This window comes from Corvus kubaryi, unplaced genomic scaffold, assembly GCF_017639235.1.
Source record: "Corvus kubaryi isolate FWS band 111438036 unplaced genomic scaffold, C.kubaryi_AGA036_p1.0 37334, whole genome shotgun sequence".
NCBI lineage: Eukaryota > Metazoa > Chordata > Aves > Passeriformes > Corvidae > Corvus > Corvus kubaryi.
In genome coordinates, this window is record NW_024581108.1 from 9,520,546 (window position 1) to 9,547,438 (window position 26,893).

At 35.6% G+C, this 26,893-nt stretch overlaps 2 protein-coding genes across 4 annotated transcripts in view; one reads left to right on the forward strand and one right to left on the reverse strand.

Moving 5' to 3' along the window:
• The first annotated feature begins 85 nt into the window (after positions 1–85).
• On the forward strand, positions 86–8,888 carry TMED5 (transmembrane p24 trafficking protein 5). The gene is made up of 4 exons (XM_042030200.1): positions 86–295; positions 2,664–2,761; positions 3,450–3,633; positions 5,983–8,888. The coding sequence occupies exons 1-4, from the start codon at positions 101–103 to the stop codon at positions 6,199–6,201; spliced, it is 696 nt and encodes a 231-aa protein (XP_041886134.1). The 5' UTR covers positions 86–100; the 3' UTR covers positions 6,202–8,888.
• The window catches only part of MTF2 (metal response element binding transcription factor 2), a 31,720-nt gene continuing 11,196 nt past the window's right edge, over positions 6,370–26,893 (reverse strand). For 2 of the 3 annotated variants that reach the window (XM_042030197.1, XM_042030199.1), the window contains exons 4-15: positions 25,905–26,000; positions 25,428–25,528; positions 24,953–25,101; positions 23,599–23,694; positions 22,434–22,502; positions 21,499–21,622; positions 18,223–18,290; positions 17,671–17,841; positions 16,915–17,023; positions 16,693–16,751; positions 16,453–16,557; positions 11,060–15,629 (exon numbers count right to left, since the gene is read on the reverse strand). In XM_042030197.1, the coding sequence (XP_041886131.1) occupies positions 15,275–15,629; positions 16,453–16,557; positions 16,693–16,751; positions 16,915–17,023; positions 17,671–17,841; positions 18,223–18,290; positions 21,499–21,622; positions 22,434–22,502; positions 23,599–23,694; positions 24,953–25,101; positions 25,428–25,528; positions 25,905–26,000 (1,502 nt within the window). In that variant the 3' untranslated portion in view covers positions 11,060–15,274. Of the gene's footprint in view, positions 10,594–11,059; positions 15,630–16,452; positions 16,558–16,692; positions 16,752–16,914; positions 17,024–17,670; positions 17,842–18,222; positions 18,291–21,498; positions 21,623–22,433; positions 22,503–23,598; positions 23,695–24,952; positions 25,102–25,427; positions 25,529–25,904; positions 26,001–26,893 lie in introns of those variants that run through there. The other variant, XR_006016450.1, reaches the window with a different exon arrangement.

Genomic DNA, 26,893 nt, shown 5'->3' on the forward strand with positions numbered 1-26,893 from the left:
ATTGGTGCGGCGGGGGGATCCCGGCCCCGCCCCTCCCGGGGCGCGCCCGCCCCTCGGTGCCTGCGCGCGCCGGGGCTCCGCGCTGCGAGGCGCTGCCGCGATGGGGCCGCGGCTGCTGCTGGTGCCGCTCGGGTGCCTCGCGCTGCTGCTGCTGCTGCTGCTGCCGCCGCCGCCCGGCGCCGCCGAGTTCAGCCCTTCCCTGGACAGCGACTTCACGTTCACGCTGCCCGCCGGCCGCAAGGAGTGCTTCTACCAGCCCATGCGCAAGGAGGCCTCGCTGGAGCTCGAGTACCAGGTCGGGCAGGGCGGGAGGGCGCGTCTCCCCGCGGGGTGTCCCGAGGGGAGCTGCGGTCCCGCATCCCGTCGTAACGGCGGCGCTGCCGTCTCCGGGCCGTCTGCCCGTCCCCCTGTACAGCGGCTCCACCAGGCCCTGATGCCGGCAGCTCGGTCCTGCCTTGCTGGGGCCGCAGCCTCGGCCCTGAGGGGCAGTGACTGCCGAGGGATGCGGTGCCCTGCCCCGAGCAGCGGCCGCGGGGCTCCACCGGCCTCACCCGGGCGCGGGCAGCCCAGCCCTGCCCGGGACTCTGCCGGCCTCGGCAGCGCCCGCAAAGCCACGCTGGAATTGTGCAGTCTTAGAAGTTCTGCCTTCGGGAGTTAAAAATTAACTTACCTGCCTATTTAATTATTCTAATACGTTCTTTGGTGGTTTGGGGACACTTCTTTGTTTCTGCTTTAGAAGAGCTCAAGTCGCCATCCTTTAAAAGGGCTGAATGTAGAAAGTTCACGGTTGTGACCTTGTGTTGTAGCTCTAAAGCGTAAGGAACGTTGTGCTGATGCACAGAGCCCGTACTTGCCTATCTTCGTGCTGATATTAAACACCTTTTACCTCAATGATGAAAGTTTTACAGAAACAGCCGAATTTAACAGACTATCATTAAGATTTCAATGTCCTTCTTGGGAAGAGTCGAGTTTCCCAGAGATGTCTGGGATAGGTTTCGATCTCAGACTTTTTTTTTTCCTCCTTAAAACAAAAACTTTTTCTACAGTAAAATAGGTACAGTGAGGGAAGCTGCACTGAATATTTTCCCACCCTACTACTACTGTGCCTCTAGGCTGACCACGATCTGTCTCTCTTTCCCTCCATCTGTTTTTCCCTTCTGTTTCTCAATGGAAAGATAAAGCTGAAATTCCTGATTATTTCTAATACTGTTACATGCAGAACTGAACAAGAATGAAAGACAGAGGTGTTGAAGCTTTGTTCAGAGGCCTGTCTAAGCCAAACAGAAGTTTATTTTGCACAGAATAGGATTTTAGTTTGATCATAAGCTAAATAAAGACATTATTTTAGAAAGGGCTAATGTGTATAACATTATAGACGTAACTTATTTCTACTCAGGCATAAATTTCTTAGCACTACTGTTAACAGTAATGATTCATCTTTCTATTTCAATGTGTAGAAAAGGAGCTCTGTATATTATTGCAAATAGATTTATTTTGTACTTAATTATGTTAGTGGCTAAGGCATAGGAGTATTTAACATAGGATGCAGGTCACTCTCCAAAGAAATAAGGTAAACACTATGCAAATATAAAGGTTCTTTTCTGGGTGTTTAGACTGGAGCATACCCCTAAAGATACATCACTATATATGGTTTTTAATTTGATCAGCTGTTAGCTAGTAATTTTCCTTGTCCTTTATCCATTTTTTTTTATTTTTGTAAGTCTTCAGTGTCAGTTTGAGCCAGTGTAAACTTTGCCCTCCATTTCAGCAGGAGCAGACTGTTGTACTGAAAAAGCTGACTGGAAAACAAGCAAACAAAAAATTCCCCTAGCATGGACTTAAGTAATGTCATAAAAATGATCCCTCTCCACCCCCTTATGCAGTTACTACCTTCCCTATAAAGAATTTCTACAACACAGTAGGTGTGGTGATACAACTGTAGCTGTGTTATACAGTTAAAGCAACACACCTTTTGTAATGCTGTAGACACTCCCTGAGAACTTAAGAAGCTAAATGCCTTCAATTCCTCCTACCTTTGGGAAAAGAGAATGCCCTGGCAGAATTCAGACCTTAAATGTGTATCAAAAGGTGGGAAGGACTTGTGGTACAGCTTTGATCGGCGTAAGAGGTTTGGTCCAGTTTTCAACACTGTTAATTCACCCAACAAAGATGTCTTAGGGGTGACAGCACATAATGTTCGTATGTGTAACACGTATGTACAGGAAAGTGACTTGTTAAAACATTTCTGCCACTGAAATGGGAGTAGTGCAGGTACTTACCAGTCAATGACATCTGCCATAGAAGTGCTAGATTTAGACATCTGTTGTTGGTATTTTTACAGGTTGTTTAACCCTGCCTGTTGATAAAACTGCATGCATTCTTAAAAGTAATTAGGGAAAGGTTCAATAAAAGCCCAGCCTTGCAGGTTTAGATCACATTTAGTTTAAGATTCCGAAATTGCTAAAATGCTTTTAGGTCGAGCCGTGTTTTAATCTGTTTCCAGTTAACTTGGTGTTGGCTCATCCAGACAGATTATTCTTTCAGATTCCTTATTTGTCTGTTCCCTTACCTACAAACGTTTGCCTTCCCTAAAAATGTTTCTGTCAGCAGTGCAAACAGGAATTCCACTGGTCGGAGGTTGGTTATTTTTGTTTGTTTCACAGGTTCTGGATGGAGCAGGATTAGATGTTGATTTTCATCTGCTGTCCCCGAAAGGTGAAACTCTAGTTTTTGATGAAAGAAAATCAGATGGAGTTCATACGTAAGTTTAAAATCTTCAAACTCAGAAGTGTTACATAAAGAACTTTTCTGGTTTCTTTGGCAAATACAACTAAAATGAAGGTTGAGTACTTTTTATTCCTTAGTATTACAAAAGACTTTCTAATAGGACAGTTTGAGAACAACAATTTTCTTTTTATAGATGCTGAATGCTTTTTACATGGATTGTACCATGAAGTGAAGGGTACTTTTGTTTTAATGATAGATGTTAATGTTCAATGGATAAAAATAATTATTATGCAGTTGAAAAAGGTCTCCATATCTAGTACCAAAGATCATTTCATTCATACAAATAACAAGCTAAAAAGTCCCCTATTTTTCCAGTCCTTTTGTCAAAACATGTAATATTTGCTGCAATTTTACTATACAATATAAGAATTACACTTACTGTGTATTTTTTGGTAATAATTAACAATGATTCAAAATCCCTGAAAAGAAATGAAAGCAAGCTGCTGTCTTCATCATTTTGAGCCTTGAGAGTCAGTGGGATTGTTTTGTTGCGACTGTGTAATCTGTAAGGTGTCTTTAGAGTTCTTATTTTTATACAAAAAGAAGACCTGGTTATTTCTAAGTGCATGATTGTCAGTCTTTAAGACAGAGGTGTACAAAAACTGACTTTTTGAGAACCAGCACGGAAAGTGTAGTTAATCACATTTTGCTTAATTACACAGGGTGGAAACAGAAGATGGAGATTACATGTTCTGCTTTGACAACACATTCAGTACCATTTCTGAAAAGGTAATTTTCTTTGAATTGATCCTGGACAATATGGGAGAAGATGGACAAGATGAGGAAGACTGGAAGAAGTACGTTACAGGCACAGATCTCCTAGACATGAAATTGGAAGATATTCTGGTTAGTATTTTATCTTTAATTCTCTTCATTGTAAGAGCATTTGGAAAAAAACTCAGCGTCATGTAGCCATTCTGCCTCTGTCTGGTGCATCATCCTGGAATGTATTCCAGTTCCATATATTGCTTTTACTAATACAGGAAGTCTAGCACCATGGATCTCTTGTTTACACAAAGAAACTTGAAGATCTTTTCAGAATAGGCCCTTCATCAGCAAGAAGAAACTGGCTAGCTCTCAGTCACTTGCTTTCCAATTCAGCTTCTTTTCTTCCTACTGCTAAAATGGGACATTCTTCCCTAGCAGCAATGAAATTAATACTTTGACCATTAAAGTATTGCTTAGTCCCAATGATGTAGTTGGAATTACTGCATAATTTTTATCAACATTTAAAAATAAGGTACACTGTGTTAGTCTCTTTATCGCATCTTTGCAGAAGTATGGATTGCTGTTTCTATCTTCAGTAAATTAGACAATACTCTATTAGGTTTTTTGCCCCCAAATTTTATTACACCTTTTCAAACTAATAAACAGAATGAAAGTTAATTTGCATAAACTACAGGTTCATCTTTGCAGACATTGTATGAGAGGTTATGTTTACTTAAACTGTATTCTGACCCTACTTGATGTAGGATTCAGACTACTGCTGAGTCAAAGCTCTTACTCTCTTTATGATCATTCAATATTGAGATTACTCTAGAAGCAAAGGATTGTTTGGTTCTCCAGTACCACTGTTCTTACTGCTTGGTAGGATGCGGTGAGCTATTGTTTGTTTGATCATAGCTACAGACAATAGGTATCTTAAAAAAAAACCAACTCAAAATCCCAACATCTGCACACACTGAATACATCATGTAGAAAATTACAGTGTATTATTTATTGCCATAAACACAATGCAGATTTTTAAATAACAAAATAATGTTTAAAATCTTTTGAAGGTGTATGATACACATTTAAATAATAATAAAATCAAATACAGAATCTGAAAAGCTGACCAGATCTTTAAAAATGTCAATCAAGACACTTTAAAAAAAAAGTGAAGTTTATATGTGGAGTTGTGAAGAAAATCCCTCTCACACTAACCACAAAAAATACTTGAATGGATTTGATAGACACTTGTTTACATACTGGTATCTCTTCCAAAAGAAAAAGAAATGCAGAACTTCTCTTTGAGAGCCTTGAAAATCTTATAAAGTAGGTTGTTTTTGTAAAGTTAACATTAGTATTTAATCCCATTGTTTACTTAGCCAAGTATTACTTTCCCTGCAAGCTCTATGAGGACTAACATAAACACTTAGTAGTTTAATTCCTTAATGAAAACACCTTTTCTGTTGAAAATAGGGAATTGTGTCTTATTTTTAAAGCTTTTGTGTCATGTTGATGTTCCTTATTGTGTAACAATGAACTTTATCATCATAAAATTATTTGGCTCCCCAAAATAGCTATTTTGAAATATTTTTGTTAAATACGAAACAGAGAAAATGTTACTGCTGGGTTTAACCGTATGGTTTTGGTTTTTTTTTTTAATTCTTAGCCTCTTCTTGCTGCAAATGTTACTCTTCTCAAAGTTACTTTAGGATCCATAATTATATCAGGAACATAATTCAGCACTTCATGAGAACAGCTTTTATGTTGTTAGTATCTATTATGTGGTGGATGAAACTTCAAGAGATCACAGGGTCAGGTGTTTACTTAGTGCAGAATAAGGTGCAGATCTTGAGCTGCCATCATCATGACTGGAGTGTTCATGTACTTCCTCTAGTTCCAAGGGTAACACTTTATGTCCTTTGTAGGACCTCCGCTTGTCCTATTCAAAATTTATTGTCTAAACTCTGCTTTTGTATCAAGGTTGAAGCAGTAGTTTATGGCCACTACAGTAGAAGCAGACAAGAATGTAACATTATTGTACTTTTCTTTTGCTACAGATACAGGCCTGATGGTAATTTGCATTAAAAAGCTCCTTAATTTTATTATGTGGCAGAAAAAACTTTACATTTGCTTGCTACTACATAATTTGGTTTGAGACTAGTTCTGCAGTATTCACTGCTTTTTATTTGTCCAGATAGGTTTGATTTCTCTCTTACCTCCCTACGTATAAAAGAGAAAAACCAAAATTACTAGAGAATACTAATGTTACATAAATTAAGTCTTTTCAGGTGACACACAATAAACAGGCTAGACAAATTAATGAAAACTGATGAGGTGTACATTTTAAAATGAAATTAACTCTTCACTTGTTAAGAAATTAAATTACAGGTGGTAATACAGTGTTAATAATTTTGTATGTGCTGCAAGCTATCCACTTAATTCAGGCGTTCTTTTTTTTTCTAAAAATACTCTTTTGTTACTTACCAGGAATCCATCAACAGTGTCAAAGCCAGATTAAGCAAAAGTGTCCAAATTCAGACCCTGCTCAGAGCATTTGAGGCTCGTGACCGAAACATACAAGAAAGCAACTTCGACAGAGTGAATTTCTGGTCCATGGTCAACTTGGGAGTAATGGTGGTGGTATCAGCTGTTCAGGTTTACATGTTGAAAAGTCTCTTTGAAGATAAGAGGAAAAGTAGAACTTAATATTCGTTAATGTTCGTATTATGATCGTAACAATATAACAGGTCTGGGGGAGGAGGGGAGCAATAAACTACGGTAAAGAAAATAAAGACCTTTCAGATTCTATTGAACAGACAGTAAAAATCAGGTTTTCAATTCACATTGGGCTTTTTGGATGTGATGGTGCTGGTCTTGTTTGTGTTTGGGGTTTTTGTTTTTTGTGGTGGTTTGTTGTTTTTTTTAAAACAAAAAGATAATGCATCCTCCCAAGCTCTCCCATTTTTCCAAATGCTACTATTTTTTTGTACTTGTAGGATTTGTTAATGATTGTTAATGCCTACCTTATGCATAGCACACTTGGTGCATATGCAAAGTAATGTTAATATAACTGTCATTTTTTTTAATTTTCACATAAAAGTTTAAGTAGTAACAGACATTGGTTTAGTTGCTGTTAAATACTGAATGAATTTACATATGTGCCTAAGTTTACAGGATTGGTAGTTACTGTCATTTTTCTTCAAAGCTATATGTTTTTAAAAATCCTTTGTTTCTGTTCTTTGGCATCATGGAGAAACACTGGGCTAACTATGTAAGAACATGAGATCTCCTTTTATAACAGATGACTAATATCAGCACTTTAAAAAAAGCACCATCAATGTGAAATTGAGTCAGTCTTGAAAAACAATTGGAAAAAATAGGTACAATTCCAGTTCATAAATCTTTCTGTCCTGTAGTTGCATGATCCTATTTTCCTTTTTGGCTGTTACATGAGACAAGTGACTACATGGTATACAAACAAATACAGACACACTTGGAAGTATGATGTGCAAATTCTTAGTTACTCTTACCTCATGTAATAGCTAATTTTTTTAAAAATTAATTTCTCATGTTTTTTCCTTTTAATAAAGGCAGGGGTTGTCATGGTATACCAAAACACTGATTGCTGTAGTCTCAAAATCCCTCTTATTTTCCACTTTATTTTTATTACAATTATGACTAATGTAACAATCAGGTGACTTACACAGCCATGTAAAACCAAAGCTGTTCACCTAAGCTTTCCATTTTTGCTCACCTTCACAAGTCTTTCAGCTGTGTAAGTACACTCTCTTCATATAACCAGTGTTTCTGTACCTAGCTGTTCATATGACTAAGGCACAAATCACAGGAGCAGTAAGTACAGGCTTCGAGTTTTATGATCAACTGAATATGTAGTATCGCTTAACTAAGGCAAAGCTAGTATCAAATCAGAAATTTATAATATCTGGATGAGGTGGCTTTTAACAGTGTAGTGAGGGTATAAAGTTTTTGCCAAAACCCCTGGTACATGAGAGTTAACTTTTTTTTAGTAGTTCAAAGTAATTTTCACAATGTGCCAAGTCATTGCAATTTCTTGTATAAATGTGTTAGCTACACATTTCATTCTAAGAGTTTTTTAAAAACTTTATTAAAAGCACTTCTAAATAAGTGTTTTAAAAAAAGTATATGTAGTAGTATTGTGCCTGTTGTGGGGTCATCTGTATGAATGGCAGAGTTGCAACTTTGAGACCTTGTGATTAAATACTGTTTTATGAATAAAAACAGGGTCAATAGGTGCATTGAAGAAATACGTTGTTCAAATGAAGCAGATGCTAGCAAGGGCTACAGAACATAGAAACAGCACTTCAGTTTCAACTTCAGACAAGAGGACCTAGCAATAATATTTCTAAATAGTTTTTATAAGCAAGAGTATTATTATTATTATTACAGAACTTGTTATAGAGGGCTCCAAAGGCTGTTGAGCTACTTCATCTTTCTGCAAAGCTGTGTCCAGAATAAGACTGTAACCCTTTAAGGTTTTGTGTATCTTACTTCCATATGATGCTTTCTGTTCTAAACTGCCTGGAAGTAGAAAGCTTTGTTCTTACCCCAGAAATATGTCTAGGAAAAAATAATTGTTTCAGCTAGAGTAGCAAATAATGTTTTCCTGCCATTTCCCTGTCTATCTCCCAGTAGCACTATACCACATTGTTATCTTTGCTTGCATCACCCTCTGCAAAATGCTGAACCAGCTCTGGGAAGCTGTGACTAAAATATCTACCTCTGCTTTCCAAGCTACTAGATTCATTTCACCTTACAACTCCAACAGATAAGCTCTGCCAAGTTTTCCAAGGGCACCTTAAGGGATTGAGTTCCCAAGCTGCTCTGCTGTGCCTCTCTGACAGTAGTTATACATCAGGGGCAAACCATTTGGTGTCTCAGTTTAACCTGCTACTGACTGCAGCCTGCTCTGATCAAAGACACAGGACTGCTGCAGTTCGGTGTCTCCCATTATAAATAGCAATCGCTGGTAGAAGGAAAATGCAACAACTGGCACCAGAGTTCATCTGGAAGAAATTATTGTTTTGCAACTAAGAGCTCTGACTATTATTTTCTCATCATTCAAGGTCCACTAGAAAATGAAAGAGGGAATAACTAGAAAGGTTCATTGACTTTGGCAGCTGGAATATGTTTATGATCGGTGAAGGATTTGGCATTCAAACTTACAGTTAAATAACATTGTATTTGGATTTTGAAGAGTAGGTTGCTTTTGACTGTATAAAATTTACAAAGGAGAATATAAATTACATTTTCTTTCTTAATGGACTTTTTATTCAGAATTAAATGTTTTAAGACTTGCAGATGTTGAATAATTATGCAAAACTGAGATTTTCAATAAATCAAGTTTAAACCTGTGTTTGTGTTCATTTTATAATGAAGAATTCTCTACCACTGAATGATGCAAAAGATCAAGGATGCTAAGCTAACAAGAATTTTGGTTTTAGTAATGCAGCTTTTTCATTTCTTCTTCATGCAGTATTCAAATTTTGTTCTTATTCACTGTAACCCAAAATCAACTTTATCAGTGCAAATAATTTACGATTTGCACAGGCATCAGATCAGAAAGACACCAGCTTCTGGTCGTTTAAAGAGAAAATATTTAACTGTCTATTTCAGCAGCAAATATCAACAGGAAATTGTATCACAGTATCAAGCTCACAATTAAGAATCTCATAAATTACTCCTGGTTATTCACATGTAATAGTTTTGCATTACTCATAAAATAATACTCAATAAAGCTCAAAATATTGCAGCATTTTTTCAGGTTAATTGAGTAACACACATGACAAATCTAAGCTTGTTTACCATTTCGTAAGACTCCTGAGACACTGGGGCCTATCCGGAAGTCTGCAAACCACATTGTTCAAGTACTGAAACGGGAACTTCCTTTGTGCTGCATTTTGAATCAGTGAAATAGATCATAAAATATTACGGTCCAATGTTACATTGTCAGATTGGGCAATTAGTGGTAGAAGGAACAGTGATTTGACTTGGAAAAGTACATGAGCAGTAAAAACTCTCAAGAGCTATTTTTGGACACAGACATGAGAAATACCTGCAAGTTTCTTTTCCTGATCTCTGCAAGTGTGCACCATGAGAAATGACACCTTCTGCCTTCACTTTGCACACACAACACAGCACAGCCTTGTGCCTCAGATTGGCACAATGTTTCTCGTGCTCAGCAGTGCAGCACGGCCTTGTTTAACTCCACTTGTTTGCCAGGTTGCATCAGCATCCTCAGTCCATGACCATGTGGTACAGTGTTAAGACCACATTTTTAAAAATTTTACTCAATTAGTCACAGCAGTTACTTAATTACTTTTTTTCCCCCCTTTCTGGAGTATTTTTTTTTTTTTCAATTTATATGGCAATCTGTTCTAAAGACTCATTAGCCCCAGAACTTAATTAAGACAGCCTGAAACAAAGCCTGAGCTATATCTGATGTCTTTAAAAACTAACAGTTCCTGTGTTTTAAAGAACAATTCTCCTCGAGACACTTTCATTTGAGAACTTAGCAACTTGCGGTGTAGACAGGAAACACACAACTCCTAGTTACTGCTCAGAAATGGCTTATTTAGTTAAGCCTTTCCTTTTTCCATGCTCTCCCCCTGGCTCCAGCAGTATTCCCTCACAGAAATTCACTATTCATGCAAGAGGAATGCTGTATTAATAGTGAGGTACAGAGGTGAGTAAACACAATTTACACAAATTACTACAGAAATTAAAAATGCAATCAAAAGCTACATACCATTTTGTATAAAACCAACAATTCATATAACATAACCTGATTTTTATCAAAGGTAAAGATAATAAAATAGTAATAGAATAATGAAAAAAATAAGATAATGATAAAAAACTCAGAAGTAGTAGTAAGCACACCTACACTGCTGAAGTTTCACCAGAAGCATCTGAATTACATCTCTCATGCTGTCTAGTGCTATAGTTTACAACAGTTAATGAGACTTGGAACCCATACTGTTGCCAAACTCCTTTCTTCCCTTGGTACTTACCAAGTTTCTGGAAGTAAAACATCCTTCCTTGCTCTCCATCTGCTACCTGCTAAATTGGAATACAGGTGCATAAGGAAGGCACTGAGTTGCCAAAAGAAAAGTTCTAGAAGCATATATCTATACATTTCAACCTTATGCTAAGGGACCCAAAATTAAACATCTAATTAAAGTCCTTTTCTTCTATGCTGAAGGATTTAATGGAGTTAAAACCTTTCCAGTTGTTCATTAATTCCCTTTCCCACAATTTCCAACTATTCTTGACGATCTCTAGAAATTTACCCTTAGTGCTTTTGGGTCTCTGCTAGCATGCAACCAATTTGTGAAGTTATGAATACCAAATTAGAGGAACCAAATAACAAAGTAGGCAACGTAAGTAATGCTCATGAATGAGAAAAACATGTACATAGCAAAGCAGTAACTATCCCACTAGATGTTGACACAAGTGAATGCAACAATACCCAAGTTTTGTGAATATTCATTAGAGAATGGCAAAGCACAAATGAAGGACTTGGAAATGGTGCTTACAGAAAAAACTTTATTTAGAGCAAGACAGAACTATCAATTAGCTTGCTGCTTTAAAGCAGGTTTTGAAGTAAATGAGCTTGTTAAAGAGTAAAACTGCAGATATCAGGATTGGAAGGTACTGTATTGAACATTAAATAAACAGAAGACTAGGAAACCTAAACCACATGGAAGTCAATCAGTGCCAAACACTAAGTAGCTAACAATGGGAAGCAAATGGAATATTGTCAAATTGAGAAGCTGGAAACATAAATTAGATCAAGTGAAAGAAAAACACATACTGGTGAAATAGTATCAGTAAACAGATTAGAAGAAAGATTATATGAAAAGAATGGTATGAACTACAGCTGTATTTGAAAAATTAGTATCTGCAAGCAAGTATTTTGGCACTAGTGAGAACCAGAGTAACTGCTGGTATTACAGTATATGGATCTCAATGATGAAATATGTACAAATCTGATTTAAAAAATAGCAGAGATGAGCTAATTGAGAACATTAAGGGATTCAAAAATGCAAAATACTAAAACACTAAGACAATACAAAAATCTTGTTTCATTGTTGCTGAATGATAAAACTGAAAGACAGCAAAAGCATCAAATTTCAAGCTCATTCTCAGACTGTGCACAGCTTATAGTGGTCTTTTGCTTTACTTTCTATCGTCCTGCACTATCTTTGCTAAAAGACAGTTGTTTCCCCCCTCCAACTTCCTTCAGGGACTCCAAAGGAGACTCTTTTCCCATGTCTTCATTACACCTCACCTATACATGATCCAAATTACAAAAAAAATAAAAAAAATACCCAACAGCTAACTTTTCTAAAAACATTGACAACTCCCATGTTTAACCCATGCATTAATATGTTTTTCTAACTAAACTTGGGTATCAATAGATATGACACCTCCATATGGGTGTTTAGCCATCAGTTTAAGTTCAACATTGACAGAATGACAGCATCCTAAACCCTTTTTGCTATTTGTACAAAATGTAATTTTCTCCCAGCATGCCCTTAACTGGAGGGTTATTTTTCATTCAGACAGATATGAGGCAACTAGAGACATGCCTGAACATATTACCTGTGTAGCATTTGCAAGACTCATCCTCTTCACTCTGTGCACAGAACTGATGCTTCTGTCCAATTTATCCTTATCACTGACTACTGCTCCATGGTCAGCCTTGGAGTGTTCCATCCCAATTCACCAACTTCCTTTTAAAATACAACACTAAAGATCACTTTAGTAGGATGTTTAGGATGTTCCAAAGACAAACCATTTTTCTGTTTATTAAATTATCTTTGCCCCCTCTCCCTAGACAATAAAGTGCTCCTCTTCACCTTTGAGGCCTTTTTTTGTCTTCATGTTAAATCAAAATAATGACCTGCATTTCATGTATCATGCTTAGAGATTTTTCAAAATGCCTGTTATGCATAGAAAAACCATAGTTTTATTCAAAATTCCTGCTGAAGTTTTTGTTGAGAACAATGATTTGACAAATAGTTTGCTATGATGCTTATTTTACAATTCTGACCAGTATTGTGCCATTATTTCTTTGCTGTCTTGTTCATGCGATACCTATATTTTTAGAACTGTCACAAGAGACTTCTCCTACCTAAACACTACTGTAATACAAATAAAACATAATGGAAAAATATTAAATATCATACACAGAGAAATGGTTCTAAATCAGTGACCACAACAAAGTTGAATTACATATATTTACACACATGCATACATACAATGATCGAGTTATACCAAAATGAAATCATTACATACAGCAACATTTGTCTTTTTCCTTGAGACACACCACTACTACTACATACAATGAAATTCACATAAAATGAGAAAGGCATTTGTAGGTGTGCTTTAATTACTACTCTAGCTCTATCTTCAGCAGCACTATTGCAGCATTTTCCAGTACATGACACCTTGTAACAAAGCATCCCTCAACCATAGCTGGAACACCAGTTAGTGTCTATGTGCAGGGCAAGTGTCTCCAGGACAGGAACAGGAAAGCTAGAGACTGGGAAATGATAGATGAGAGGATGCCACCAAATATGTGCTTCACAAGAGTACAGAATCAAAACTCATTCTTCTCTCTCAAAAAATACACACATTTAATGTTGGTCTTTTAATTCTAAGAAAAAAGCAATTCCAAAAATACAAACTGAACATCAGAGTTAAGTCAACCACCATAATAAAATGAAATGACATTCACAATAGTTAAGTCTATGGACAGCTTTGACAAATATTTTCTCCCCACACCTCCCCCACTAAAGTCCCCAAGTACATTCCAATATTTATCATTAAATGAATCTTTATGAAAAATACTGCTGGTGTTCAGTTAGAATTAAAGGACTTGGATAAAGTGAAACAATAAAGACAAATACAGATGGTGTGAGTAAGGTTACAAAGGCTTTACATTTTGCATTATCTCAAGATATAAACATTCAAAAATTAACATGAAGTTGCTGTGTTATCAAAATATTGCAGCTATAGGCAAGGCAACATTAAATTAATAGCTGAGGGTGTGAGGAAAAAACCCACACATTTTAGTGAAGGTAAACAGAAGTGGGAGCTTGTAATTAGCATTTTTATAAAGCTAATATAACCCAGCCAGCCATAAGCCAAGCACAGGATAAAAAGCTTTCTCTGCTTCCTTTGGCTATAAGGTGACAAAAAAAAGATCACCTTTTCAAGATGTTCAAGATGAGCAGAAAAAGTCAAATAACCAAGTAATGGAATAAATAAGTACTAATTCAGGCAGTACACTTTAAACCACTCTGTCACTTGTTAATGTTACAAAATTTTATTTTGGTGGCAAACTGTAAGCATGTAAGAAAACTAACCTTATACAGTACAGTGAATAACCACCAAAGTAAAAATATTCTTCTGTTTACTCTTTGGCTAAAACCCCCTCAAAAGTAGCAGACAAAGAAAAAACATCTAATACTGGCAAGAGACTTTTTGACTTCTTTTTAACAAGTAAAATAATCTTATCAATTTAAAACTTGGTACATTTTATAAACACAAAAGAGGTAATGTTGTAATAAAATCAGTAATGTTACTTCAAATGGCAACATTTGTTGACCCTCTGCAATAATACACTTCGTTCATACTACACTTATCAAAATATGACTGTTTCTACAGATATGTAGAAATCCTGCACAACTCCTGTCAACATACTTTATAACTGGGACATGAAATTTACAATCAGAGTGCCACAAGAACTTTCAAATTGTTATTTCCAGGAGAACTGATTTCAAAATCTTCAGATCCTGCATTATCTTTTAATGGTTAATTCAAACAGAAAATAAAGGAATGTAGAGCACACAAACATCAATGACTGCACCCATTGCCAGAACATGCTGCACTGGTTGGACACTTTTCCTTAGTACATAAAAAGCAACAGCACCCAATAAGCCTGAGAAGAAATGCTGCTGTGTAAATACTGGCAACTATTCCTGAAAAAAGAATTATGGGATGTATTCTCAGAAGCTGACCGATCCCATAATTGTATTGCATAGGTCACAATCACACATCTATATACACGCCCAGGTCTGTGTGTGCATATACACCTCTGTATATACGCACACACGCGCACACACACACACACAGAGAATATATTAAGAAGACAATGAAGTCTGGTCACAGAGCAATTTACAGGCTCAATATATTTTTTCTTTTTTTTTTTTTTTTTTTTTTTACACTTTGTTTGAAAGAAAACTTCAGTATTTTACAGTCTTCAGTAGGCATTATATACACTGCACTTATGAAATCTAGAAAGTATTGAAATAGAAATACATTTCTGCAAACATTTGGGTAAGAAAACAAACCAAGATTTTTCAAATATTTGTGCTATCTACATAATATTTTCTCTAAATCACAATAACTGTATCCATGGAATGTTCTCTAGAGAATGTCATCTTTTTTTAAACACCATGCACATTTTTAAGCAATTGTAACCCAAAATATCCCAACCTAAAACAATCTAACAATGTTCAGATAAAAAAATTTAAAGTCTCAGATCAGATTTTAAAAAGATAAGTCTTTATCACAAGAGTTGTAATGATAACAATTACATGTTAAGGCTAAACTGGTTTTGTTTTTTGTTTTTTTTTGAGAAACACATTTAAAGACCATTTCTCTCGTGGCTCTGCATTATGAACTGTACTTACAGATGACAGTGCAGTGAACATAATGTTCAGTCCTACAGTCAGGATGCAGTTGCTCCTTCCCACTCCACAAGATACTGCACCTTTCCATCAAGTGTCACCCGACGAGCCAACACACGGTATTTTTCCCCACAAGCTATTCTACCTGCTGCACCAAAGTAACTAGTGATCGAGTTCTTTAGATGATTGAGCTGTAACTCCTGATCTGCTAAGTTGTTAAGTATCTCTGTATTGAGTTCATCATACTGGTAGTCTTCCTTGCTCTCATCATCTTTTACAATTTCTGAATTTTGAGTCTGGAGTGCTTTTCGTGGAAAGCGGCCTCTCCTCCTCAAATGTGGTATTGCAGCAGGCCAAGTTCTTCCTGTACGAGTCCTTTTTCTCGAGTCAGATAAACTATTGAAAATAAAAACCCACAGCATTAACTCCAAGGAAATTCAAAATGTATGCTGTATCATCAATTATTTCCATGCCACTCATGCAATAATTTTTGTTGTTTTTCACTCATAAAATACTTATTGCCCACAGATAGGTAACTGTAAGTATGGCACTTAGGTAACAATTTCAGAACTCTAAATTAAACATGAGCTTTTTAAAAACTGACTATTATTATCACTAATGCATACAAAAATTACTCGTGAAAGCACTTAATAGCATGAACCAGAAAGGGGAGACAAAACAGTAGAATCCATGTACCTCAATACAAGAGAAATTTATATTTGCTGAACTTGAGAGGGGGAAAAGTTCAAGTAACAATTTACTTGCCGGAAGATTGACTGTAGTTAATAATTTATTTATAAAGACTGTGCCAAAACTTTTCCATGCTCTATTGACTGTAAAAAAATCACAGCATACTTAGTATTTTATAACATGAATACACAAACCTACAAAAACAAAAGCTGCTAAAATTAATTCAGAGTACACATCAGTTCTTCTGTGACCACTAGTAGAAAACTAAGCTCAGCAAACGTTTACACAGTTTAATTCTTTTCAGTAAATGTAACTTAGCCACTTATTTTACATCAAAAACAATGGTTAGTGAGCACCAAAAAATCTTCACCCTGTGAGTTGTAAGCAGAACTATTAAAGACTAATTTTCATTCATCCTATTTCTTTATATTTCCGCACGCAATTTATAGCTCTACTCTGAGAATATTTTATCAAAATTGATACACTACAAATCTTATCTTTATAGCAGATAGCGTAACGGGATAGTTACCTATAATGTCTGGAAATGCTAGATGAGGTAGTTTCTTTCATACTGGCAGCACCTGTGGATTCCACATCTGAGGTATTGGATGAATGTGCAGTTCCATCAGATTTCCTGTTTTGCAAGATAACAGGTTTGCCATGTAAAAAAATAATCTTATATCAAAAATTGAGCTGACCTTTCAGAAGCAAACATATAAATTACATAGTGTTATAATGCTTTATGGGAGGGGTATTTTTTTTAATTTACCCAACAGTGCAGGGTAATTCCAAGGCTGGGTTCTCTATCACCGGAACTGGTTCATTATCCTACAGGGAAAAAAAAGGTACTTCAACTTAAATCTTGATTTTTTAATTGATTTTATTTGAGAGCAAGTGGGGGAATATAAATTCATGTTAACTTGTTATGTTTTTCTTCAACATTTATGATGCAGTTAGAAGGAAGGGAGGAAGGGGGAAGAAATATCCTTACCAGAGGAGATGACTCTGGAGTTTTGTGAATCATTTTTCTTGTATAGGGACCAGGTGGACGACCTACTGATTTTTTTTTCCCCTTTCTTTCTATACCATTACTTAATTCCCTAGAAGAAAATTGGTATTTTATTCTGTATTATTGATGATAATTTTCATTGAATACATATTTTCCTTTGGCAATGAATATACAATTAGATATTGATTTCTAAAACATTGTATTAAATGAGATGATTCTGGCAAACCAAAATTTGCAGGTAAAAAGCTACGTGGTTTTGTTTTTGTAATAACATCAACAGAGTCAAGGTATTTCTAGGGACATTACTGATTCCCAAATGTTGAAGAGGAATGAACAAGTGTTAAATATAATTTATTCATATGATCACTCTTAGTGAAAAAGATGGCACATTTACCAATACAAGCTACTATTTCACAGAATACTGTCTATTTAGAATTCTAGTTAATTATTGCTTAAGAGATCCAGTAAGGCAAAAGGTTTTGTTTCCCAAATGACAGCAAAGTTGAGACATTTTCTATTTTCTTACTGCTAAACCTCATGTCGATTTTTTTATAAGAATCCTTATAGAAAGTTAACTACATTTGTCCTAAAACCTTGTTCCTAAAAGTAATCCACCTTTACAATTATTTTTTTAAAAACCCCATTCTACAAAGAAAAGGCCTTTTTTGCAGGCACCAAAAAATACCCAAAGTAGCCCCAATTAACCACAACACTGCTAGGATGACTGGGTTATTTTACCTCACATCAGGGATTGGTTTAGAAGACTTTCTGCCTTTAATTTTGAACTCATGAGAAGTTCCTTCTGGCTCTTTATCAGCCTTTAAAGCAGCATTCGGTGGCACAGGAGGAACTCGAATTCTCAAGCCAAACAAATGCTTCTTTTTCTTTATTTCTTTTCCAGACATAAACCTAGATGATGTTCAATTAATTGTTAAAATTCTGATACCAGGGAAAGCAACTTTTAAAATAGCAGTGTACATGCAAAACAAAACTACGCAAAGAGAATATTCATTCAAACACAATTTTACTCCCCTCTTAAACCCTATCACAATCCTCCCTCTCAAAAACAGAATGTGAAATGGAAAAAGGATGGAAGTTAAAACAATTTTTTCTCATAGTCTGGGTCCCAATCAAAAGAGTCACGTGATGCTATAGTTTGAAATAGAAACAGTATTTAAAATTTAAAACGTTATCTACAGCCAGAGTGATCACTACATAGATTAAAAACTATAACCTAAGTCAGATTAAATAGGCAACCAACATTTAAAACCAAAAGTACCAATAACTTACATAGTCTTGTAATCGTTTAATGCCTCCAGGACATGCTCATATCTTTCAGATTTTGGTGTGTCTGCCAGCTGTAAAGTATTAAGAAGTCATTTAAGCTGTCAAATTCTTTAGTAATAGAAAGATCCCAGTTACTCTGAGTCATTGTAACTACAGATTTGAATGTGAAGTACTTAAAATGCTGTGGTTGCATATTAATCATAATCCTATATATTCTGTGATTTACATCCACAGAATTAATGCCAAGACCAAGACCAGACCATTGAATGAGCTTCACTTTTAAGAAGTACAAGAATAATACCTCGAAAACATTTAGTGTAATGAGGGAACGTAACACTAGATTGTCCTTCCGAGACTCCTAACAAAAAAACTTCTGTATGTACTCCCAAATTAACTGAGATTGCAAACAGAGGATAACTGTATTGACAAAAGAACTTAGTTATTTATGATAATTTTTAACCAAAATCCTGCCACAGGACCCAATTCCCATTTTTTTATATTACTCAATTTGATAAGGGAAAAAAAAAAAAGGAAAACATACAGAAAAATTATTAGAATTTTAAAAAAACCCAAACCAGTAGGTCTATTTTCATGCCCCTTTTGCTAAGGCCTAGTCTAACCTCCCTCCTTTCACCAAAGCCTGAAGTAACTAGTCCCTATCAAGCTTTCAAAACATGGAATCTTCTCTCTGAAAAAATTGCATGAAGAATTACAGAGAAAAGCAGAACAAGTATGGTGGCAACTACAAAATGGATACAACATTTATGTAACAGAATGTAAAATAAGATTGTTTACATTTATATTTATACATCTACTTTTCAATTCCAGCAAAATGACTATTATCTCCAGCTGCCATGCCAAAACTTGTAAATTTACCTTTAATTATAGAGCCGACAACAGTTTAAGTTTCACTTTTAATACGAATATTAAAGACCAGACTGTACAACACTGGCAGCTCAAAGAAACCCAACAAAAACCCAACAATGACCAGATAATTCCTAAAGAATACAATTCTCACCAAACAAGACACAGAGAAAAGGTAAAAGAATTCAATGTTCTAACAGCTAAATAATTGAGTAAATAGACTCAAGAACCCCAACCTTTTAACCACTTTTGAGCAAGATTGGCAGTCTACCTGACTGCTAAAGCTAAGGAAGGTATTAAAGTGGTTTTAGCTAAAGAAAGTAACAACCTGTTTTCCATGTTCACCATATGCTATCCAGAGGTCTGGCAACTCTGCAGCACTAAATTAGAGAAAACTGCCACGTATTTATTGCATTCTAAAGAATAACATGTTAAAAACTACTGGCTTAGGAGGTCTGATAACTCCATCATTTACTACTATCTTACCTACAGCTAAAACCCTTTTCCTCTTACTCAAGTATGAATAGGTAGAGAAGTAAACTAAAGTGTCATTTCTAACAGCGGCAATTTAAGGAGATTACAAAATCCCTAAAATCATTATATGGTACATGTCAATTATTTCTGTGATTAATTTCTGTTTCCCTCATTCCCCTAATTAACCAAAGTTAATCAGATTTTTCAAGATAATTTTTGCCAACTTCATGAGAGACATTTAAAATCTTTTCAGAATAAAATCTTGAAATTTCCTCAATACAGCTTGTATAAATTTATTCAAAATCTAGCCCTACAAAAACGTAGCATTCAGACTTCAAACTAGCAGTTTCCTTGAAGGTGTCGAAATACTAAAGAATTGAAAACAACACAAAGAGGTGAGTTAATTTATTTTGGATCTGCCCTTTCCTTCCTCCCCCTTAGTTGCATGTTTTTCACAGATTGAGCATGGATGGATTGAAAGCAGATGGGGGAAGAGCACAGAGAGGACTGCAGCCTTTCAACTTCTTCAAAATGACGTGTGCTCCAAATTAATGACACCTTCACTCTCCTCATCCACTGCCCTGACCAGCCAGTCTGACATGAAATTATGTTAAAGAATATTACATTAAATGAACAAACAAATTACTTCTACATTTCCCTCAATACTAAGAAAAACAAAATTCAAAATTAAAAACAGCTTACATACTTATTAGGCTATACAATAAGATAGCCAAAACATTCATTCTATTGAAAAGATGATGTGAGAATTACATTGTGTGCAGCCTTATTTTAATCAAGGCTCAAGACTTGATATGACAGACTTATGGATTTTATATGACTTAGGTAAAAGACGCCGTACATACCAAAGTAAACCAGATATGTATTCATGACACTAATTTTTAGTAATGCTTTAGTGTATGCTTGTCATTCTAACAAACTACTGAAACTGAGAGTTTAAAATATGTTTAGACTATTTCCCATTATTTATGAAAAATAATTACTCATTTAAACCACGAACATACACTTGGTTCTCAAATTGTGTGTGCTAGTAAAAATGGACTACAGATAAATGAATTTACTGTAGAGAAGTATAAAGGCAGGATTTTCTCATAATTAGAAAACTTCAACCCATTATATGCCATGTATTAAAAAAACCTTCAAAACCCTAAACAATTTTCATGCACAAAATAAAGCACTTACTCGACTAGCAGTATGCCAATCTGAACTGAAATCATAAATTTTTGCATCTAACCTCTTATGCAGAAACAAAGATCAACACTGGTCCTCTTAGTTAAATATAAAGAGAATCTGCTTGAGTAAATGGATTTCTTTTAATGCTAAGATAAATGCCCAGTAATCAAATAGCTGGGAAAATAACCAGTAATGAACTTAAACCAAAACATTTTGAATCCAACTGAAAAAGGATCAAAACAATTTTTAGACCTGGACACAAACTGACCACCCCCACTGTATGAATTAGGAAGGAAAGAAGAAATTTTTGAATACAGTATTTAACACATAATGTGTTACACCTTAGAGACTTTGACTGTCATCTTCATACACAATATACTCTGCATTCAATTCTACATTTAGATTTTCTGGTCCAGGCACATGAAAATATCAAAGTAGTAAAAAAAATTATGAAATTAAAGGAGAAGGTAGATATGCAACAGAATAAACAGTTAAGTAATGAAAAGTTGCTATGCAAGTAATTAGCTGCATAGATAACTTGAAGAAATTTTACAGTTTAGAAAAATACACCACCTAAAAACCATTCTATTTCTGCAAGGAAATTAAAAATTTTTTCATTATTTGGGATTACCAGATTTCAGGTACTAAAGGATTTAACATCCAGAGTAAAACAGTTCATAGGTTGTTAACTTTCAGGACATGTGTATGCACTGTGATTTAAGAACAAAAAAGGGTATTCTACCTACTTACCTCACCAGGATGCAATCTATCCCAGTTTTCATTAATGTAGGCCATAAGTTCAAGCTCCGAATCAAAATATTTCTTTTTATGAATAACACTTAGGTTGTAAAGGCATAGATGTGCTATATCTACCCTAGAATATTTGAATAAAAAAAAACAGAGAAAACAAGTATATTTCTTCCAATTGCTTTCCTTTGAAACAATTTAGTAGAAAAGATATTAGCATGATACAGTTGGAGGAACATGAAGCCCAACTTAAAAACACTCAATCCAGACACACCATGAAGCCTCCTGCAATTTCTCTTCAAATGATTCCTTCTGTTTTGAAACTCACTTTCATTTCTGCCTCCTCTCATTGTCATGGTATTTTTTCGAACTCCAAAACTGGTCTGGACCATGGGACATGTAAGCAAGTCTGAATTCATACTTGAACGTATCAGTCCTGAATTCATGCAAGTATTTTGGTGAATTAACATTTAGCAAGGTAATTTCCACCATGTGTTTGTTAGCAACATTGGATATAATTTCTATTACAGATTAGTTCCATTAAGACTCCTCACGGAAACTATTACAAAATGTATCAAGATGTGTACTCTGGTACTCACTTTGTTTGGCTTACATAATACAGCAGGATCCTAAGTGTGCAAAAAATACTTAACTTTGATATCTCAATCTTCACATATACAACAAGTGAGTAGTTGTTTGTTACTTCACTGAATGATCCCAGGAATGAATCCCAAGAGCATGCAATCACAAAATTATCTCTACAGTTAAGGATAAACTCTGAAAGAAACTTATTTCTGGTCAGATACACAGCAAGAATGACTCGGGAAACAGCTCAAGCTAACAAGTAGACTTCCTTTTTAGCAAAGAGGACCAAAACACCAAAAAGGAAAACAAAGCATGTATTCAACTCACCCTTTTTTTTAAAAATTCATACTTACCATCTCAAGGGTAAACGTTTGAGGTATTCTGGTCCAGAACTGCAAACTGAGCAAATGAACGTATAAAACCTAAAAATATATACATATGTATATGTACATGTGCCTGGGTTGTGGGTGTCCATACACACACACACACAGAGTGTTTTAACACTCTGATTATGAAAAAAAGGAAAATTAAGCAAGCTAGAAAAACTCAGCCATGTGGTATTTGTGAGTCCCTTTCTTCTCTTACTTTCACAACTTCTATAATCTGTGCTGATACCTACTGGGCCAGATACAAGGTACTTCTTCAATTTCATCCTGCTACCACTGTTTCATTCTGCCTGAGAAAGTCCCTCAGCCTGTGACTGTATCAATGAAGATGCTCTGTAATGTCCCCAGCACAATCTCTCAAATGCAAAAACCTGTGCACCAGCGTAAACATGCATTTTAAGGACCCATACATTCCTGCATCCAAACTCAGTTCCTTTATACAAACATTCCAGCAAAATTCCTATATAAAATCATAATAAATAATTAATTAAATACTCTTTGATTCTCTTCTCCAGTTTTCCTCTTTCATCTGCTGCAAGTGCTCAAAGTTCCTCTTAAAATAAAAGCACAGACCAGCACTTTCTCATTTCTTTTTGTCCTAACTCCTCACACATGAACAGAGGATGTAGAGTTCCCCTCAGTCTAAGTATGCCTCCAGCTCTCTCCATTGCCTTACACTGTTAGTGCGGGGAACTGTTGCACACCCAACACCAACAGCCCACTCCAAGCATGGTGTCCACTGTTTGTGTAAGAGATAAGTCACCTACACACTAGGAACTCGAGAGCCTTTATCCTAATAGGCCCACTAAAGGGGTCAGCTTTAAAGCATTCCATCTCCCAGCACCTATGGTATAAGGGATTTCCACACAAAGTGAAGTCAGTAACAGCTGGAATCCAACTCTCCATTGGTTACCTCTCCACCACCCACCACTGCATCCCCCATTCAACTGAGATGAAGAACTGTATTTTCCTGGCACCTGAACACAGGCTGTCTTGTTTATAAACTACTCAAAACATAACTCATTTTTTAAAAATACTCCTGTGTTATGGATGCTGTAATAAAAGCTCGTATGTGAGACTTCCCTCCCATTTTAAATAAAGACAACCATAAAGTACAGCTTAATTTTCTTACCTGTCACCAAAAAGCATTGGCTTTTGGAGGCACTGCACACAAGCCTCATGAAACCACTGTTTACATTTGCAGCACTGCAACATCTTTAGATACCAGCTTCAACAACAGAGAGAAAAACAAGACGTGTTTAAAAAGTTACTGAAAATTCTTTCTTCATTATGTTTAAATTAAATAGGAAGAGATCTTTTGACCCAAACTGATTTTCACAGTTTATAAAACAAACTCATCTCTAGGGATATTTCAGTAACATTTACTTCCATAATGAATTACTAGAAAAGACAGACTAAGAAAAAGATAGCCTAGTAAAATAATTAATTAAGTTATTAAATTAAGGAGAAAAAACCATTTAATTTACTCTGACAACCACACCTTATAATTCTCAATAATAAGAATTCAGGAACTCCATACGAACTCCTTCTGACATACCAGATTAGCTTCCTTGTAATTTTCTAAAGCACAACACAACTGCATTAAGTCACAAACATCTGTTCTGGGGATCCAACTACTTGAATCCTCAAAAGAAACCTCATAGTTTACACCTTTTCCTTTTTCAGCTTCTCCCTTGAGAAAAGGAACCATGCAAAACTGACAGTGATGTTTGTTGAAGTCTCAAAATTCTCAAAGTAGAGCTCTGTCCTGTGTCTATACACTCAAAAACTTGGCTTCTTTGTGGGACTCTTCACTTGTCTTGACCTCAAAACTTTAACACTACCTTATTCATTCACTCATTCATGCTGACACCAGAGTACTCATCTCTATCTGCTTAAGAAATCCTCTTCTTGCCTTTCTTGTAAAAAATAACCAGCAAAGGACTCTGTAACACCATTAGAGGAAAAAAAAACATCTTTCTCCTGCCAGCAACTGAAAATCAGGATATGATGCTATGGTAGAATCAGACAGCTGTCTAGTCCAACAAAATTTAGTAAACTAATCTCTAGGTACATGTATCTTCGTGACTTATGACAGAGCTGAGTTAACATCAGAAAAATAACACCTAGAACTGCAAGACTATTAACAAACAATTCCATCCAAACTCAACACATCAACAATAGCAACACAAAAAAAAATTTCTTGCTCATTATAGAACATACTGTGATGATCTGTGATGGTCACATGACAAAATTAAAACAAACCAAAATATTCCATGGGAGAAGAAAAGAAATTAATTAAGAAATTAATAATTTCCCGCTGTGAGACACTTAATGTATATAGAATTCAAAATCCCACTTTGCATCCAGTTTCTAACACATACACACAACAGAAACTAACAAGTTCACAAGAAAGTCTACAAGAAACGAGTCAAAGTTTGCAAATGCATTAGAGAAAAGTTCTTACATATTATCCATTTACTTACTCTCCAGGTCCTCCACAATAGCAGTAACACTGCTGGACATTGGTTTTATGACCTGCATCCCACTCAAGGTCTGTTGCATTATACGGTAACGTTTGTTTCATGACTTGCAGTGCTTTGGCATTTGGTCCTTTCTTAAGCGCACCACCTCTCTGGGCAAAACAATTACATCAGTTTACAAAAAACCGTACTATACTTCTGAAACTTCCAAAGCTTTTAATTTGATTGTAGACAAGTTTTCATAACTTTCAAGTCAAATACTTTCACGTGCATTTATGTTTTCATACTAGCATGTTTGTTTAAAAGTGAAACACTGTCGATTTCTAAAAACAGCATTACTTCTCAACATACGAAACTTGCATTCAGATCAAAGATTAAAAGAAAACTCTGAAAAAAATGCCGTATCTTTATATTGTTTCAGTTTCAAAAACAAAGATGCAATATGAGATGTATTAACGTTTCTTTTCTAGAAACACACCTTTGTTGTTGTTGCAAAGACACACTGTCGACAGAGCCATTTATCATCTGAATCAATCACACTGGAATCAATATTTGGTGTGTGACACAGCTGATGGTAACCTGTATGAAAAATGATCAGCCAAACTGTTATTAAAATGACAAAAGAAGCTTACACAGAATTAACTATATATAACTTCAATGCAACTATAAGGCATTATCCATCATTAAGTGCCAAAAACCTGAACAAAAAGATTGGTAACACATTCAAAATGGTCTTTTAAATTTTCTTAGTAGAAAAAAATAATCTTGACTTACAGAACAGGTGTTAGTCACTTTAACATGGATTATCATCTTTCACTGAGCTGTTAATAGCCACTAAGGGCTACAAAATTTAAGATCAGTTGAGCAGTCAGTCATAGCCGGGCAAATATCCTCCTTTGTGAAACAAATCAAAACATCTTTTAAAATGCAGTAAACAGAAAAAAAATCTAGTTACCTTGCCCACATTTATCACATATAACCATTTCATTTGGTGCTTCTGAATACTCTTCCTGACATATTGTACAGACCATTTCCCCACTCTCAGTGGCTCCTAGACAAAGACGAGATTGTGATTTGTTTCAGATTACATCTGCAGTTGGAACAGTTACCACATGTATAGCCTTCTTCATAATTTCACTTACAGATGCATGCATTGTAGAAACACATTGTTACAGAGCCAAACTTCTTAGTAAGAACATATTCAGACACTTTGTACAGACTGTGTTACAAATATTTATATCACTTATCGTAAGCTACCAGATATTTATAGGCTTTATATTGCCTACTGACTATGCAGTCCATGGTTCCTCAACATCAACAATAAAAAAATCAGTAACTGAATAAAGAATGTAAATTTAGGCTAAAAATACCTATCTGGACAACTAATATATCTTTTGTATTTATATTATTTTGTGTTTCTCTCCACATAAATACGTACACACTTTGTATATCTTTTTGACAGATCTGCCAAAGCAGCCTTAAACCCTTAACATCCAACATTACTACTGTTACTACTACTTACACATATCTGCAAGCATACAGAAACACACAGTTAAGATAGAGGTAAGAGAAAAAAGTAAGTTTGCAAACTGGAAACAAAACTATGTCTTGCTCCATTTATACCACATACCAATGTAACAGCTGATTAAAATACAAGCTTCTTAATTACAGAATATTCTGAGTTGGAAGGGACCCATAAGGGTGATCAACTTGAAATTTTCTCATACTCATTCATTAAGTTTTGATAGCTAGAATAAATGAATCAGATCATAAACTAGCACTATACAGAAGGAGAACAGCATTTTTTTTTTTTTTTTACAAGCTTCAAGAAATAAAGCAGTTGATTTTTTGCTATTACAAATACAAAGCTTCTCCTTCAGGTAGACAGTGTTCAGCTTAAACATCAAGAAGCAACAAGAACCAGAGCAGATTTCCACTGGTTTT